The following is a 19,837-nucleotide window of genomic DNA, read 5'->3' on the forward strand; positions in this document are numbered from 1 at the left end:
CTTGGGTTTCCCTGGTGGCTCAGCTGGTAAAGAATCTGCCTGCAATGCAGGAAACCTCAGTTCGATTCCTGGGTCAGGAAGATCCACTGGAGAAGGGATAGGCTACCCACTCCAGTATTCTTGGGCTTCCCTGGTGGCTCAGCTGGTAAAGAATCTGCCTGCGATATGGGAGACCTGGGTTGGGAAGATCCACTGGGGAAGGGATTGGCTATGCACTCCAGTATTCTGGCCTGGAGAATTCCAAAGGCTGTATAGTCCATGGGGTCACAAAGAGTCAGACATGACTGAGTGACTTTCACTTTTCACTTTCTTTACCACTAGCACCACCTGGGAAGCCCTATATATAAATAATGTATAATTATATATGTTGTATATCTTATATTTTAAATATAAATACTATATATAATGCCCTATGGTGAATAAGTGCTATGAAGTAAAATAAGGGCAATATAGATTTATGGGTTGGGGTGATGTGATCAGATTTATGAAAGATAAATCTAGCACTAATGTGTAAGGTCAGTTTGAAAGGGAAAACCCTAGAATGAGAGCGACTATGTAGGGGATTAGTGGCATAGTTTAGGAAAGAGGTGGTAAGGATTCAAATTAGGCCACTGAAAGCAGAAAACAGGGATACATTTTTAAAGTATTTTGGGGATAGAACTGGTATTATGGAGGTTGGTTAACAATTGGATATGCATATAAGAAGGAAAGAGTAGAAGTTAGTAGAGGTTTTTAGCTTACATGATTGAAGATGGTGATATTATTAACTGATATAGGAAACACATAAGGAAATCCTAAGGGCTTTTTTTTTTTTCTTATTATTTATTTATTTATGTTCTTTTTAGGAAATGCTGGTTTGATGGAGGGGAGAGTATAGATCTATAATAACTATGCCAGATTTGCCTTGCCATCAGTATCCCAGTTGGGAAATGTTCAATTTGGAAATATAATTTAGGGGAAAGATCAAGTTTAAAGATTCAGTTTGAGAATCATTCACTTAAATTCATAGTTGAATGGATGATGCTGGTGAGGGAATTTGCAGGTAAGAAGAAAATAAGGCCACAAGTAATGACTTTTCCATGGGTTGTTTGTCAGCTCTGAGAGGATGATTAAGAGGTTAAGCTGTGCTTTTGACAACTTTGAAGGGCTGAGAAGGCAGGATTTGGTGTAAGGGTATCTGGGACCTATGAAGGGGGAGGTTACCTTGCTTCCGTTGCATTGTGTTAGGGCTTATACTACCAGAGCTACATCTTAGTAGCAGGGGTCCATTGGAAGTGTACATAGACCCTCATGGAGCCTGTAATTCTGTTTCGGAATACCTCAGTCCTTGACTTGGATTGCTAGTCCTCATCAGTGCCTGGACAAGCAAGTATAATTTTTTTGTGGAGAAAGATAGCACCATTCTAGACTTCAAGTTGTTTCTATAAACAAAACAAGTACAACATTGGGGACACAATCGGGGGGAAAAAAACAGACATAGAAGAAGACATAACAATATATATTGAAACCAGCAGAAATAACAGACAATAGAAATGGATCCAAAGAACTTTAGAAAATAAAAGGATCTGATATGGAGTGTAAAATACTATGCTTTATATATTTAGCACAGTAAGCAAAATGGAGAATTTTGTCAGAGAGCTGGAAACCATAAAAAACATTGTATGGAAGTTTTAGAAACAAAAATAAAGTAACCAAAATTAAGAATTCAGTGTATGGATTTTAAAGCAGGTTAAACATAGCTGAAGAGAGAATTAGTGAACTGGAAGATGGGTCATAAGAAAATAACCATGCTGAAGAATGGAGAGACAATAGGATAGAAAATCAGGAGAAAGCGTAAGGGACACTGGAGGTATAGTAAGAAGTCTAACATAAAAGTCATTTCAGTCCCAGAAGCAAACATAATAGTGTGTCAGAAGCAATATTTGAAATGTAAAGGCTTCTAACTTTCCAAAACTGATGAAAGACTCTAAGCCCTAGATTTACCAAAAGGTACAATTCCAAAAGAAGATAGATAAATAGGAATCCACACTGAACACAGTGAAAACAAAAGCCACCAGTGGGAAAAATAAGAGTGACTTCAAAGGCATAGCTATTAGGCTGACTGCTGATTTCTTAATGAAAACAATAAAGCCATAATACTGTAGAATGATAAAAAGATGAAATAAATGTCAGCCTAGAATTCTGTATCTGCCAAAAATGATCTTTCATAGTAGAGGTGAAATGAAGACATTCTCGGTAAAAAATTGAGAGAATTTGTCCCATTTTCTCTCTAAAGGAAGCACAAAAAATATGGCAGAGGTAAAAATATTTCATATAAAAGGCAGAAGATACAGGAAGGAGTGGAAAGCAAAGAAAAGTGTAAATGTGTATGTGAGTCTAAATAAATATTGAGTGTTTAAAATAATAATAATATCTTATTTGTTTATAATACATATAGAATTAAAATACACAGTAATAATGCCTTTTAAGTTATCTAATGCTCTTACATTTTTTGCAAAAGATGGTAAGAATACCAATTAACATAAAAGTACCAGTTAATGTTAGACTTTGATAGTTAAGAATGTATAATCTCTAGGGAATCACCTAAAGAATACTAAAGGAGTGTATAACTTCCAAATAAAGAAGGAAATGTAGAATAATTTTTGAAAATAAGCAGTCTAAAAGAAGGCAAGAAAGGGTTAAAAAAAGAACCCAGTAAGTGGGACAAATAGGGAGTGCTCAGTAAGATGATTTAAACCCAGATATTTCAGTAGTTACATTAAACACAAATGAAATCTAATTGGCAAATATTGTTGAATAAGATATAAAAATAAAAGCTAATTTCTTATATTCTCTAAGAGATATATCTAAAGTATAATGACACAGAAAGAATGAAAATAACAGTGTGGGGGAAAAAACACAACATGCAAACAATAACCAAAAGAAAGTTGGCATTTCTTTATTAATATTGGATAAAGAATGCTTCAAGACAAAAAATGTTACTGCAGATAAAGAGACACTAAATACTAATGACACAGCACTTCTATATTTGTATGTACTTAATAACAAAGCTCAAAAAACAAAAATCAAAAACTAACTGAATGATAATGAAAACACAACTATCAACATTCATGGGATAGGAATTCCCTAGTGGTCCAGTGGTTAGAACTCCACACTTTAACTGCCAAGGGCCCTTGTTCAGTCTGATGGGAGAACTAAGATCCCACAAGCCATGCAGCATAGCTGCCCCACCTTCCCATCCTCCTAAACAGGGGAGATTCTCAAATACTGGTATAAATAGTTTCCTTTTCTCCCTCCTGACTTCCTAAAGTTAGATATTTAGCCCATTGCCCATACACCAGATTCTCTACCAAACCTGTGTTGTTACTTGTGTTGCATTTAGGCAATGATACTATTCTTTTGGGCTTCCCTGGTGGCCCAGTGGTAAAGAATCTGCCTACCAATGCAGGAGACGCAGGTTTGATTTCTGGGTTGGAAAGGTCCCTTGGAAAAGGAAATGGCAACCCACTCCAGTATTCTTGCCTGGGAAAGTCGCATGGACAGAGAAGCCTGGTGGGCTACAGTCCATGGGGTTGCAAAAGCATCAAGCACGACTTAGCAACTAAAAAACAACAACAACTTTTCTTTCATATCACTTGTTTTGAGAAATTGGGAAGGTACAGAAACAGACTTCACCCTACCATTATTAAGTAGCAGTGTGACATTAAGCAAATTGTTTAACCTGAAGTTCCCGTTTTGTGACTCGTAAAATTAGGATTGTGATAGTTTCCTCAGAAGTTTGAGGGCTAAATGAGATCATACATGTTGATTGCCAAATACAGGGCCTGGTGTGCGGTGAATGCTCCTTAAATGCTCATTTGTCATCTATTCAACCAGGGTTTTCTTTCCAGGTAGGTTGTATATGTAGAACCTCATAAAGTTCCCAAAAGAAAGAGGGAAAAGATGCCCTGGCCACTGGCAAACTAGTTGCTAGAAGCCCTCAGCTTCTAGGTTTTCACAGGCTTCATGGAGATGAGAGCTAGAGTGGGCACGGGGTGGGGAGTTGGAGGTCAAGTGAGGTTGTGTCTATTCTTAGTCTCTGAATAGATCTACCCTAAGTGTATTCTTTACTCTAAAAATGCACGTGGTTCATTTTTAATGAGAATTAATTATGTATGTTGAAAGGGTAGGCTATCTTTTGAGGATAAGTATTTATATTTTACACAAATTCAATGAAATTTTCTGGATTTAAAAAAAAAAAAATCCAGAAAATACATACTGGGGTGTGTATTATTTGGTAGGGAGAGGCATTTGAATAAATACTGGTTCCCATGAAACAAAAGGCTCAACTATCAGATTTCTTACATAGGACACAGAATACATTTTGATGTTTTTAATTACAGAAATTAGATTATAATTATGACCAATTCACATTGTTGTATGGCAGAAACCAACACACTATAGGGAAATTTTCCACCAATTAAAAATAAACAAAATTAAAAAAAAAATGAATTAGATTTACATGAAAGTTATCTGGACAGAAATACGGTCCACTGTTGTGTAAAAATGGTCTTGAGTTTTAATTCTGGAATGCTGATGTGTTGCCTTGGGAGACGGCCCTGCCTCTCATTGTGGCTGATGGGAGTCAGTTTCATAGCTGTGATGTCAGTGCTTCAAAAGTCTGTCACAGAAGGACTTCCCTGGTGGTCCAGTGGTTAAGACTTTGCCTTCCAAGTGCAGGGCGCCCAGGTTTGATCCCTAGTCCTGGAGCTAAGATCCCACATGCCTTGAAGCCAAAAAATCAAAACAAAAACCAGAAGCAATATTGTAACAAATTCAAAAAGACTTTTTTAAAATGGCCCACATCTAAAAAGAAAAAAACTCTTTAAGAACAAACAAACCAAAAAAAATCCAAAATCTGTCAAAGGGTCTTTCAATGGAGGCTGTAAGTGAAAGTCGCTCAGTTGTGTCCGACCTTTGCAACCCCATGGACTATACAGTCCATGGAATTCTCCAGGCCAGAATACTGGAGTGGGGAGCCATTCCCTTCTCCAGGGGATCTTCCCAACCTAGGGATCAAATCCAGGTCTCCTACATTGCAGGTAGTTTCTTTACCATCTGAGCCACCAGAAAAGCCCAAGAATACTGGAATAAGTAAGGTATCCCTTCTCCAGTGGATCATCCCAACCCAGGGTCTCTCTTGCGTTGCAGGCAGATTCTTTACCAGCTGAGTTACCAGGGAATCCCATGGAGGCTATAGAGGAACCTATCAATTGTACACCTACCTGATACATTTTTTATTTTTTAATGAAAGAAATAATTTTAAAGGAATCTTTAACTGAAAACATTGTCTGTGGTAATTTAGAACCACCCCTCAGCGTGTGTTTTAGAGAGATGAACGGTGTCATCTGTTCTTCATGAACTGTGGCCGTGAGGCTGACGTTTTATATACTTTTGCAGATGCGCCTCTCTGTGAATGTCATGAGCAGTTACCAGTCTATCATGCACTGAGTAGAAAGGGCAGAGCCAAACTGTAAGGGTGTCAGTACGTTATGGCAATAAAATTTTTCACAGCCTCAAATGAAAAAATACAGTACTTGACAAGTGCATCTGTTTTAAATTATTTCAGATACTATGGAAACATAATTTCTGTTTGTTCAGTTCTCCCATTAGAAGTGAATTGTGTTTCCAAAAGCTGGTTTTCAAGTCAGTTGTTCAGAGTTTGGAACTTACTTTCTAAAAAGAAAATGAAATGGTCTGGATTCTTGGGCTAGCTCACATTTTAACCGTAAAGGAAATGAAATATTTTACACTGAAAAAGTAGGCTGAAAATTTGAGAGAAAAAATTATTTCTCTCATTAAAAAAATTAAAAATGTGTCAGGTAGATGTACAATTGAATAGGTTCCTCTATAGCCTCCATGGGATTCCCTGCTTTGGTACCCCTAACCACTTAATACAATAGAAAATAAAAATTGAAAGAATTCTTTTTGTTTTATGAAGAATATTAAGGAAAAGCAAGTCTTATTACACAAGGTATAGTGGGAAAAGCACAGGAAAAGCTGTGGCCCTCAGGCAAGCTAGATAAACTCTCTGACTTCAGTTTTCACATCAGTTAAACTGGGTCTTTGTGGTACTACATGAGATAATAATGTAAAATTCCTGGTAAAATGACTGGCTTTAAATGAGCTCTCCATAAATGGCTGCTGTTAAAATATAGGTACAGGTAGGATCCAAACCCAGGTTTCCTACAAATTCCAGGTCCACTGTCTTGTCCGGCGAGCGGCTGTGTTGGGACAGCAGCAACGGAGGGACCGGGAGGCCAGGGTAGAGCTGTCAGTTTGTGTGGAACCACGCCCTACAGACATGGCGGACAGGAGCTCTTGGTCAGATGTCACCTTCCTGGGAGAAGGCTTATCATGCTTAGGTGTACAAGGGAGCAGCCCCTTTCCCCTTCGCTCACTGCTCCCTAGTCCCCACTGCCAGGACCCTGCCAGTACTGGGGGCAGAGACAGGGTCTCTCAGAATCCAGAACTCTCCAGAAAGGGTGACCTGACCTTGTGACGAGAGGAAGTGTGACCTGCAGAGGGTTTTTTGTTGTTGCTCTTGTTGCTTGCTTGTTTTAAGAACAGGAAGAGCTAACACTTCCCTGGTGCCTAGCACATCCCAAGCGCGATCCTGTGCCTTTTAACATATTATCTCATTTAGTGTTCAAGGCATCGTTACCCCATCTTGTAGACCAGGAAAGGAGAACTTAGATGACGTGACTGCACGAAGGTGACACAGCTAGGAAATTACAGAGCAGGGATTCACGTGCAGGTCTGTCGGCTCTCAGGTGCCCTCTGGGTTCTCAAGGGAATGCACACGTGTGGTCATCTACAGTGTGTCCAGGCTTTCTGTCTTTTTATAAACTTTACTGGTTGTGTGCCCTTGGGAAGGAGAGGAATGGAATGAGATTTAGTTTATTAACACCATTAACTTTAAAAATTGAACAGGATCTGGCTTCCATCCCTCATTTCAAATCGAACCACACAATGGGGATGAAAACATATTGATTAGAGAGAAACTATTTATTACAGGTAAAATTGTTTACAGTGTAAATAAGCTACATGTTCCATTATACACGACTTGGCCTTTCAACATTTCATAATCTGTTGCATTTAATTAGGCACAGTACATAAAGTATGCATCACAAGTAAACATTGGAAACACAATGGCAAATTTTTCTAATATCTGTGCTTCATAAATTTTCAGTTTGCTAATCTCAGTAATTATGTTTTGGTGTCAGCTGCTTTTTCCAAACAAGTGCTGATTCTCTCCCTTAAGTCTTTAAGGAAGCCAAACTGAGGATGAACTCTAAAGTTCTGCACTTCTCCCTATTGAAGATTAAGTCATTAAGTAATATTTTTTCTCTTTTATTTAACATTGTTATTAAAATGGTAAATAAATGGAGTGATAGAATTTGAAATATAAGGTACAATTAATGCTAATTAATAAATTGGCTTTCAGTGACTATAGAGACATTTTAGATGGTCTAGCTTTTTACATTTTTCTTAAAGGCAAAGCAATCTGGGGAACTTTAGTGGTTTGAGAATTACAAAGTATCTGATTTTAATTATTTCAAGAATTCTCAGACCTGCCAACCCCATCCTTCAGATAGAATACAGAAATGGGATTGTTGAGTCCTGTAGCTGTGTGAGCCAGCACAGTGCCTGGCAGTTACACTTTTCAGGATTATTAAATGACTTCTAAGTGACTTTTTTTAAAAAAAGAAGATTGGTTACAGTTTTCATTGAAAAGTGCATATTTTTTGAAAGTCTTTTTTTCTAATGGAAAAAAAAAAAACAACCCCAGAAATTACTCATCTGAAATCAATTTGGATATTTGAAAACACATAGAAAAACACAAAATTAGAATTTACTTGTAAACCCATTCCAAACGGTAAAAGATGCGTGTCCTAGTGCTTTTTGTATGCATACATGTATGTGTATGTTTGCATGTACACACCTATGTATGTCTATGTGTATTTTTACCCCACCTCAAATTCTTATTGTCTATGAGAAGGAAGAAAAAGCCCTTTCCTCCTCTTTACAATACATTGTGAATAGTAACCCCATGTCAATAAATATTTATCTTCAACATGTTTAATCAGTGATCATATTCCATTATACAGATGTGCTATAAATTAATATCTCCTCTCTTTTTACTATTTTAAGTAAGACTGTAACAAATCTCTTTCATAAGTATCTCTAAATATTTACTCAAGATAAATTCTAAGTAATGCTGAATCCAAGCATATGTCTATCCATATTTGCTGGCTTACTTTACAGAAAGGCTATGCTAAATAATAAGTAAAATGTGTCTACTGCTCTCAGTTTATTTCTTTAAATGTTTTTGATTTCCTGATGCTAACAAATTTGTTCTTTGTTGAGCTCTGAAAGGTCACTGTGACACATCTAAGTGACTGCCTGAGTGAGCCTTGTTTTTACAGCTCAAGGTCTTCCCTGGATGCATCCTGTCCAAGGGACTTCCACATGTCCTCACACAGAGAAATTAATGCATCCGTGGGGCTTTCCTGGTGGTCCTGTGGTTGGGACTCCAGGCTTCCACTGTTGGGAATATGGGTTCTCTCCCTGGTTGAGGAACTAGGATCTCGCATACTGCACCGTGCAGCTGAAAAATAAACTGACTAAGTAAGATAAATAAATAAAAGAAGTTAATGCAAACAGAGTGTGCCTGCTCACTTGAGGCAGCAGTCTTAAATGCGGGTGCACATTCTTCACAGAGTAGGTGAAAGTTTTCCAGAGGGTACAAGGGCATGCATGGTTTTAAAAGGGTTTCACTGGTCAGCTTTCCTTTGTGTGTGTGTATATATATGTGTGTGTATATGTATGTATATATAAATGTATATATACATGCTGCTGCTGCTGCTAAGTTGCTTCAGTTGTGTCTGACTCTGTGTGACCCCATAGACGGCAGCTCACCAGGCTCCTCCGTCCCTGGGACTCTCCAGGCAAGAACACTGGAGTGGATTGCCCTTTCCTTCTCCAAAGCATGAAAGTGAAAAGTGAAAGTGAAGTTGCTCAGTTGTGTCTGACTCTTAGTGACCCCATGGACTGTAGCCCACCAGGCTCCTCTGTCCATGGGATTTTCCAGGCAAGAGTACTGGAGGTGGGTGCCATTGCCTTCTCCAGTATATATACATACTCCTTCCTAAAACCCACCTGCCTCAGAAAGCTACTAGGGTGGAAGTTCATGTGGTTGTCCTTTTTCCTCTTCCCCTTTCCACCTGTTCTTTTCCCACTTTATGAAATAGGTACTCCCACTCATTGCCCCAAAGTGTGAGACCCTTTCTGGTGCTCAGCAAAGGGTTGTGTGAAATATTGGTGATAACCAAACCTCCTTCAGTCAGCACTTTATAATCCAGCACCCTAAGGTGCCCCGTTAGCACAGTAGGTAGCGTGTCAGTCTCATATAATCCAGCACCCTTCTGCTTAATACATGTGTTGATTCTGAATTGAAAAATGTGTTCAAAGTATTCAGTGGTTTACAAATAAGTTAGTGAATCAGAATTTAACCAATGTTCCCCTCTGAAGAACTCTGACTTCGTAAGGGGGAGTTTCAATGCTGATAAAGATAGAATTTTTAACAATAAAGTGTTTTTTTTTCAGCTATTAAAAAAATAAATGAACGTGTGATAAAACCTTACTTTTGATGGTCAAAGTAAGTATTATTTATCAAAATAAGTATTTGTATTGCTTTGATTAATTTTAGATTCAGTGTACTGATAGCTTAATCCAGAACATGTTAAGAGCCTTATAATTACAGGAAATAAAAAAGAGTTTAAAATTTTCAATTTCCATATATTACTTGTAAAACATAAAAGTATATTGCATTAGTATAATATGGGAGGGAAATGAAATGGAAATACAGTTCCAAAAACAAAAGAGAACACAAAAATTTTGACTATTAAAGAAAAACAAGTTTATATGTTTTTAAAATGGATGGTGGGTATCAATTTGCTATTTATACTTGGTTGGATGCATTTTAAAGAACAGTGTTACAGTTTTATTTTAAAATGTCAACATTTATGGCATACTAAAATAACATTGTTTATAACTGTAAGCTCATAATGAAAAATTGTAGATGCCAACTTAAAAAATGTACAAAGGAGAAAAAAAATGTATGAGCAAGTACCTGATTTTTCACCCTTTTTTTAGGCAGTATTCCAAGAAAAGGTGTGCAGACTACTAATATGGGATAGGCGCCTAGACAAAAGGCTGCCTCACCTGGCTACAGGTGGTCTCACAGGAACTGTTTCCTGCAATCTCAGTCTCCCTTCCACTTAGTGAGCCCTGGGGTGGTGTGGGTGATGAGAGCACCAGCAGAGCTCCTCTTCAGGCTTTCCCTGGTCTGGAGCACTCTCTCCTCTCCTGTTTCTTAGCCAGAGGCTGCTGGTCCGTCAGGTGCTTCACCCTGGTACCCATGGCTTCTCCCTCTCTCTCGGCTCCCTTGTTCTCCACAATGAAAGTATTCCTCACTTGTTAGACCTCACTTCTTCCAGAAACACTCCTTGCAGAAACACTCCTTGATTTCCCTTTCCTCTTTTCCTTTAGAATGGTGTCTCCTTCCCCTTTCATTATAAAAGAGAAGTTAAGAAATTAAGGGAAAGGGGAGTCAAGTCAGAAAGTAGAAAAAGTCTCTGGGATCTTGGAGAGGTCCAGGTAGATGGAGGCAGCTTATATTTTTGGCTTCTTTGTTTGAACAGGGCTTCTAGAGGTTTGTACCTCTGAAATATGGAGTCTCAGTAGAAATACTATTGAATTGAATTGAAGCTGAAGTCCAGTTCAAATTTCACCTTACCTTTGAATTCTCCTTTGATTTCCCAGACCTGCTGGGGCTTATCTTCCTCCAGATTCCTTGTGCATTTAGAGTCTGTTCTCTGTAGTTTAGTGTGTTATCATCACCATCATGCAATTTTTGTTAATTATTTGAATATGCAGCATTGTTTTTATGACCAGATTGTAAGTTCTAGGCAAGTAGAAGTTCCTGTTTATTTTTTTGTCTCCCCGTGGCACCTAGTACAGCACTGACTATAACACATATTCAATCAATACACCACAGTTAATTGTGAAAAAGGGGGGAAACTGATGGGGAGTTATGGGGTTGAAATCTGGATTTGTCATGCTTCACTATATGATTTAGGGCCATTTGTGTATAGTCTGCATCTCTTGATTCTTCATTGATAAAACATGGGTGACAGTGATAATTAATAGTATTAGGTAATCACTATGGGCCCAAACCATTAATGTACCTAACATTTCTCTGAGAAATATATTACACTTCTTATTATTGTTCTCATTGTATATGAGAGGAATACTAAAATAATCTGTCCAGGGCCACTCATAGTAAATAACAGTGTGGATTTGAAACCAGACCAAGTCCCAAGTATTTATTCAACATGTGATACTGCCCACATCTGATGTATCTACCTCAGAGTTAAAGATTCTAAGTGAATCTTAGAATTACCATTCAAGATTAATCTTAAATCTTTAAAGATTCTAAGTGAGTAGAAGGCACTGGGTATATTTTTGAAAAAAAGTTAAAAAGTGATACAAAAGTTGAATTTAGTTACTGTATTTGGAAAGCATTTTTACTTTTCTCCCCAGCTTTATTGAGGTATAACTGAAACATAACACTGTTCAAAGTGTGCAGCAGATTGATACAATACATTTAAAAATTGCAAAATAATTACTGCACAGTGTTAGCTACACCACCTCCATCCCATGACATAGTTACCATTTGTTTTTCCTGGTGAGAACACTTAAGATATACTCTCTTAGCAGCATTCAAGTATGTGATACAGTATTATTAGCTATACTCAATCCCTGGTAACTTCCACTCTACTGTTTCTTTGAGTTTGTCTTTTTTAGATTCCACATTTAAAAACATTTTAATTTTTTCCAGTTCATAGGTTATCTTTTCATTTATGGTTTCCTTTGCTGTACAAAAGCTTATAAGTTTGATTAAATCCCATTTGTTTATTTTTTGCTTTTCTTTTTATTGCCCTAGGAGACTAACCTAGGAAAACATTGGTACAATTTATGTCAGAGAATGCTTTTCTTATGTTCTCTTTTAGGAGTCTGATGGTATCATGTCTTATATTTAAATTTTCAAGTCATTTGAGTCTCTTTTTGTATCTGATGTAAGGATGTGTTCTGATTTCACTGATTTACATGTGGCTGTCCAACTTTCCCAACAACACTTGCTGAAGAGACTGTCTTCTCCCCGTTATGTGTTCTTGCGTCCTTGGTCAAAGATTAATTGTCCATAGGTGTGTGGGTTTATTTCTGGGCTTTCTGTTCTGTTTCATTGATCCATATGTCTGTTTTTGTGCCAGTACCATGCTGTTTTGATTACCGTAGCTTTGTAGTATTATCTGAAGTCTGAGAGGGGTATGCCTCCTGCTTTGTTCTTTTTTCTGTGATTTGCTTTGGCAATTCTATGCCTTTTATCGTACCATGTAAATTTTCAAATTATTTGTTCTAGTTCTGTGAAAAATGTCATGGGTAATTTGATAGGAATCACATTAAATCTATAGATTGTTTGGGTAGTTTGGCCATTTTAACAATATTAATTCTTCCAATCTGAGAGCATGGAATATCTTTCCATCTTTGAGTCATCCTCAGTTTATTTTATTAATGTTTGTGGTTCTTAGCATATAAATCTTTTACCTCCTTTGTCAGGTTTACTCCTAAATATTTTTTGATGTGATTTAAAAGGGATTGTTTGTTTACAGTCCGTTTCTAATGTTTCCTTTTTAGTGTATGATATGACCAACAAAGCCTTAATTTCCAAAATATACAAACAGCTCATACAACTCATAACCAAAAAAAAACAACCCAATAAAAAAAATGGGCAAAAGACCTAAACAGACATTTCTCCAAAGAAGACATACAGATGGCCAATAGGCACATGAAAGGAGGCTCATCGTTTCTCATTATTAGAGACATGCCAATCAAAACTATAAAGAGGTACCACCTCACACTGCTCAGAATGACCATGATTAAAAAGCTTATAAATAACAGATGTTGGAGAAGGTGTGGAAAAAAGAGAATCCTCTTACACCATTGGTGGGAATGTAAATTGGTGTAGCCACTATGGAAAACAGTATTGAGGTTCCTCAAAAAACTAAAAATAGAGTTACCATATGACCTAGCAATCCCTTTTCTAGGCATGTACCCAGACACAGCTGTAATTCAAAAAGATACATGCACCCTTAGGTTTATGGCCTCACTATTTACAATCGCTAAGACATGGAAACAAACTAGATGTCCATCAACAGATGAATGGATAAAGAAGATGTGGTGTGTGTGGTGGTGCACAGATTGAAATATTACTCAGCTATAAGAAAGAATGAAATAATGCCATATGCAGGAACATGGATGGGTCTAGAGATAATCATACTAAGCGAAGTAAGTCAAAGACAAATACCATATGATATCACTTATATGTGGAGTCTAAAATATGACACAAATGAACATATCTAAGAAACAGAAACATGCTCAGAGATGAAGAGAACAGACTTGTGGTTGTCAAGGGGGAGGAAGGATTGGGGAAAGAAGGATTGAGAGTTTGGGATTAGAAGATGCAAACTAGTATATATAAACAACAAGGTCCTGCTGTATAGTACAGGGAAGTATATTCAGTATTCTGTGATAAACCATCATAGAAATGAACATGAACAAATATATATGTGGCTTCCCAGGTGGCGCCAGTGGTAAAGAACCCGCCTGCCAGTGCAGCTGGACATAAGAGACTCCAGTTTGATCCCTCAGTCAGGAAGATCCCCTGGAGGAGGGCACAGCAACCCACTCCAGTATTCTTGCCTGGAGACTCCCATGGACAGAGGAGCCTGGTGGGCTGCAGTCCATGGGTCACAGAGTCGGACATGACTGAAGCAACTTAGTACACACACAACTGTATAACTGAATCACTTTGCTATTCAGCAGAAATTAACACTAAACCAACTATACTTAGATAAAACATTTTTTAAAAAGGAAAACATTTTACTTTTTAAAGGCAGTTGGCAGTCTTCAGGTGAATAGAGTCTGGGGAATGCATGGCTATAGTAAATGAGAGGGAACAGAAGCTTTTCCAGTCACTTGTTGGCCTTGCAGAAGGGCTCCAGAAAATAAACACTCTGAAAAATGCTCACTACTCATTCCCCTGATTGCCAAAGGCATTCAGCCTGGGAGCTGGTAGTGATGAACATCAGTAGGAGGAGGAGAGTACTTGTGTTTTTATTCTCATATTTAATTGATCTTAAAATTTTGCCCAGCCCTTTACCTTCTGCACAGTCCCGAGTCATGAATCCTTGATATGTGGCTCAAAAGAGAAGCACGGGACAAAATATTCCTTTTCTCTCCACCAGTTTCCTGCCCGTGTTTCTATTCTGGGACCAATGTACAGACCATTGGTCAAAGACAGAGTAAGCTCTGCTCTCCTTCGAGCACGTGTGTACAGCCTGACTCCACTGTGAGCCCCATGTAGGAGGGGCCTGCATGTGCTCTGTAGCTTTTGGTGCTTCCTACTGCTGACTTTTGCAACTAATTGTATCCATCTGTTTTTAAAAGGTGAAAAAGAACTCCTGAATTTAGGTGTCTTTAAAAGGTGAAAAAAAAACTCCTGAATTTAGGTGTTGATTTCTACATTAATTACACTGATCCCAGTTGCAGCAGTGTGGTCTTAATAGCTGATAGCTGCAATACCCAAATCTGTGATATCAGAATGTGACGTGCATATTTTAATTTGAGAAATAGTTTAACATTTTTAGATATTCATTTAGATGTGGTTATGCAGGTTAAACATAACGTATGATCACTGCTTCTTTCATTGCTTCCCATTAAACCTTGCTTGTTAGTTTAACCTCTAGGTAATCCCATCAAACAATTGATGTCAAGGAAACACTGCCCACAGTAGCTTCGGATGAGTGGCCATTAATTTTAATTGCCATGATATTAAAGATTAAGAAGTATTGGGACTAGCAGAATAGAAACGATCTGATGTCAAGCAAATCCACTTGCTAAAGCTTCCCCAGGCTGCTGGTGATATTAAAATTTTACTATGAGAATTAAATAAACCTTTATTAGTGATGACTGTTGTTTGATTGGTCCAGGGGTATGCATAAACACAGGATTCTTACATATCTGGAGATGAGACCTTCAATGGTATGGAGATTCCTCAATTATGAAACTGTTAATAAAGCTGTAATCTGATTTTCCTGGCTAGGTTTCATTAATGTATTATAGCTTCTCTGATTGTCAAGGTAATATTAACTACAAAGTGTGGAATCCAACAGAGAATTGTTTAGAAGAAGAGAATTCTAAAATGGGCCTTTGTTGCTAAATTCAGAGTTGGGGAATTTTCATTAATTATGCTTAAGAAATGCCAAATTCCCTCTCAGCCAGGAATATCTCCCTTTCCACTATATATTCAATATTTAACTCTTTCAAAGGCCTGACAGTCTTAATCAGACAAGCTAGAGTGATGTTGTATATTGAAGGGAGTTTTTGTATGGCAGCTCTCTAGGTCTGCCTTCTGAGCTGAGGATGTGCTTGTGAAAGGTAGGGTAGGCTTGTGAATGTAAGGGCTATGAGAACTTGCTTTAACAAGCATAACCAGAACAAATACCACCAGAGTTGTTTTCAATCTTAATTCAGAACCTTTATTTTTAGAGACATAATTCTGGTATGGGAATGAATCTCATAATCACTGAGGCCGCCTTCTCCTGGTGCAAAAATCCCTCCCAGAGCATCTGCGTCCATCCTCCTGGAGGCCTGGGCCCCAGGTTAGCATCACATCGGCCGTCTCCCTCTCCCCTGGCCTCCACTGTGAGTCAGTGGCCAAATTCTGCCTATTTGTCTTCCCTGACCTCTGCCCTTTCCACAGCTCCTGTTCCGCCTCATCACCTGTGTACCTACCTACCTAACTCTGCCACCCAGTAGCACGCCCTACACTATTGTGCCAAGCACCTGCCCCAAGCATACGGGGCTGAAAGAAGGCAGAGTGAAGTTGGGTCCCTCAGGTCTGTTTGAGAGCCTAATATTGTGACAGCCTAGATACTGGAACTAAGGCCCGTACGTGGAATTGGAAGGGAACCAGATCTTAGTTCTGAGTAAAGAACTGTGTATCCATTGGAGCTGCCTACAGTGGAGTCAGATTCGAAGTGAGTACCACGTCGCTGGTGGTGGAGATGCCATGACACAAATAGAAAATAGAGAAGGAGGTGCAGGTTTAATGAACACCCAAGTTCCAACTGAGATCTGTTGAGCTGCAGGTTGTGGCAGAACATTTATAAGAAAATGTCTTAAAAATCATGAACTGAAATTCTTCATAGAAGTTAGGGATAGAGGTGGAAGTCTGGTTCACAGAGACCATAGTTGAAATTGTTAATAGAGATAAGATTGCTTAAGGAGAAAGAAGAGAGCTAAGAGCTTGAGTCTTGGAGAAAGTGTGTATGTGCGCGCACACACACACACACACACCATAGTGTATCAGGGAAGGAGAAGCAGAAGCATAATGTCACAGGTGATAATTACAAGTGTCAGATGCTGCTGAGTGGTAAAACAAGTTGAGAGAGAGAAGGTCATTAGATTTGGAACAGGTGTGAGGCCTGTGTGATGACAATCAACCACCTAGCCCTTGAGATTGTTAAGATGCTACTTGAGAAAATGTGTGCAAAAGGCTATGTGTAATGCTTGGTGCAAAGGAGATGCTTGTTATGTTAAATAATTACTATTACCACCACTGTTTGAAGAAAAGAAGGGACACATAATCCTTCCTTGCTGGTGAGGGACACGACAGTGGAACAGAAATGGCTAGGAAGGCCTGATCTGCAGCATATTTGCTTCCTGACGAGTTTTGGCTTGTTTCTGTGTGAACCTGCACTCATGGTAACTGCGCAGGTCTTCAGCGAATGTGCTGGCGTGTGTGCACGCACATATGTGCGCACAGTGACCCCCCAGGATAGGACTGCGTGCGGGCAGCAGCAGGCCAACATTGTCTTCCTCGTGTGGCTCCCTTGCCAGGGCTCCAGCTTTCCCTGGAAGGATGAGCACCATGGTTTGAAGAATGAGAGGTCTATTTCCAAAGCAATTAAAGGCTTGGCAGAGATGGTCAACCAGCATGCCCACTGGTATAAATTGGGTTGGAGGGCTCATATCACTCACTCCTTATCCTTTTCTCAGGGTCCCTAAATAGCTATTCAGGATGAAACTGTGACCCACTCTGCCTGATACCACTGCAGCATGCTCTTTTGAAAGATGATTAAGAAATTATTAAAAAAGTATTTTTAAACTGTTACTTTAACAAGAGAGAGGTCAGAGCCTTTTACATAGCAAAGTGGGTACCTATTCATACATTGCTGTGTGGGTTTTAGCTTCTTCTTTATATAGCTCAGCTCCCAGGTGCCTGAACACTCAGTGTAACTATAAGCAGTGCATCTTGGGCTGAAGTTTTGTTGTCAGTGAAGTGTGAAGAAATCTGCCTGTTGCCAAGATCCTCCTAAGAAATCTCTTCCATTTGTGCTGGTTGACATCATAAGTAGTTTGCAAGAGAAATAAGTATATTCCACCTGATGAAATCAGCTGCTGATTCTGTATTTGCATTTGACCTTATTGAATTGCTTGAGTTTTCACGTTGTGACCTTCTCACATGTTAACTGGCAGAACTTGAGCAGCCATCTTGGCAGACGTACAGTATCTTCTAAGGCAGGAGACAAAGGGGTTTTTCATCCATTATTAATTGATGTTACTCTCTTCAGCAGACCAAACATGATTCTACTGTACAGCTGCCAAAATTGTTCCAGACCCCAAAAGAACAAGTCATTCTTTCACAAGTGTTTCTTATTATTTACCTAACTTAACAAACGTTTCCTTTCATTTTTCAGCTCCTTTGGGGACGGGGGGAGGACTAATCATTTATATATGAATTGGTATACACCAACTGAATATTTGTGATGAACAACACTTCCAGCCATTTTAGTAACTCCAAGAAATGGTCTTATTCCAAGAGTGTTGAGAGGTTTGCCAAAAGAGTGAGTGAGCCTCAGCACCATTCTTTATCCCCGAAATGTGATCACAGGCTAGAATCAAGTGTCTCCCAAGGTCTCCCCCAGGGGTCCTACAGTTAGTATCGGAAATTTGATTTTTGTTTGTTTCCTCCTTTGACCCTCGCTTCCCCTTACTCACGTCCCTGTGATTTATAGGTATCCAACTGGTTTGGCAACAAACGAATCAGGTACAAGAAGAATATTGGCAAGTTTCAGGAAGAAGCCAACCTCTATGCTGCAAAGACAGCCGTGACAGCCGCGCACGCAGTGGCCGCAGCCGTGCAGAACAACCAGACCAACTCGCCCACCACGCCGAATTCTGGTGCGTATGGGTGCTCACTCCCTCCTCGGCTCAGGAAGCCTGAGGCCACACAGCCCCACCTCATGGGCCAGGACATAAGAACCATACTGAGGATACAGTGGACTCATAAAGATTTCTATTAAAATGCAGGCTTCTTCCTCGAATCAGTGAATGAGTGGTTGACCAGAGGGCCTGTAAACCCACTGTTCACAGTGAGTGCCACTCACTACCAGGAGAACCTGGAACTTTCACACTTAGAAGTGGTTTTTAATTCAGCAGTGAGGCCCAGTGCTATCCCTAATGATTATTTTAACTATATTGTTCCATGTGCCATTTTAAAATCCGTAGTGGTCTGTCAAAGAACGACTGAAATAGCAGAAGTGGAAGATTGACCTGTTGCTGTGAGTAATGAGGCTGGAATGCTGGGGTTAGTACCACAGTGCTTTCTCCCTGATGTGGCTGCTGACTCGAGTCTGCGGTCCTTCTATCTCCTCAGCACCTGTGCTGACTTGGTAGGCTCAGCACGTGGTTAGCTGATCAGGACGTGGTTAGCTGTGAGAGATATGGTAGTTAGTACATGGATGCAGTATCTTGGCTCCTTATACAATACATTTTGGCCAAATTTTTTGTGGCATGTTTGATGGAATTGGAAACATTAAAATTACAGGGAACTTGAGTAGCAACGAAAGATGTGCAGCTAGCCCAAACAGATGGGCTTGAGAAGCAATTCAAGGGGCTTTTCTAAGGAGATAATTTAAATATAATCTTTAAAAATTCAGAAAGGGAGGGTTTTTTGTTTGTTTTGATGTCTTCTTTTTCCCTCCATCCCACCCCACCCACCCCCACGTTCTTTTTAATGGAACGTGGAAACTGATGAAAGTTAGGCAGAGTGGATGGCTAAGAAAGAGCTTCAGGGACTTTCTGGAGGGCTAGTGGTTAAGACTCTGCCCTTCCACTCCAAGGGGCATGGGTCAATCCCTGGTTGGGGAACTAAGATCCCACATGCTGCTTGGCATGGCCAAGTAAATAATAAATACCTTTTTAAAATAAAAATAAATAATAAAAAGTCTGGAGGAATTTTTTTTTTTAAAGCTTCAGAAAAATGTTTCTTCTCTGGGTAATTGTCCACCATGACAGCTAATGATGGTGAAGAGCTCGCTTAATGACAAGTCCTGGAGATAAATGAAAACAAGGGGATAGTTCCAAGCCAGCTGCTGGGTGTTTCTCTGTTTTGATTCTTCCTTTGTTTCATAGTTGGGTTTCCCCATCACTAAGACTTTTCTAGATGCAAAATTCACTCCTTGCAGTTATTCTCCATCCTCTTAGATCTAGAAATGCTTTATGTTGTACACAACCTTTCCCTTCTTTACCTCTTCTCCTTTCCCTGCCTCTGGGTCTTTGAGGATTATGTGTGTAGCTCTCTGTTATTCAGCTACTTAACTCTTTC

The 19,837-nt window shown here is 39.2% G+C and overlaps 1 protein-coding gene across 7 annotated transcripts in view; it reads left to right on the plus strand.

Annotated features, from left to right (window-relative positions):
- Positions 1-19,837, plus strand: part of PBX3 (PBX homeobox 3) — a 236,069-nt gene that overhangs the window by 210,935 nt on the left and 5,297 nt on the right. For 3 of the 7 annotated variants that reach the window (XM_055541161.1, XM_055541162.1, XM_055541160.1), the window contains one exon: positions 18,246-18,411. In XM_055541161.1, the coding sequence (XP_055397136.1) occupies positions 18,246-18,411 (166 nt within the window). Of the gene's footprint in view, positions 1-18,245; positions 18,412-18,738; positions 18,818-19,837 lie in introns of all 7 variants that reach the window. The other 4 variants (XR_008700586.1, XM_055541163.1, XR_008700587.1 and 1 more) reach the window with 2 other exon arrangements.

Source organism: Bubalus kerabau, chromosome 11 (genome assembly GCF_029407905.1).
Source record: "Bubalus kerabau isolate K-KA32 ecotype Philippines breed swamp buffalo chromosome 11, PCC_UOA_SB_1v2, whole genome shotgun sequence".
Lineage (NCBI taxonomy): Eukaryota > Metazoa > Chordata > Mammalia > Artiodactyla > Bovidae > Bubalus > Bubalus kerabau.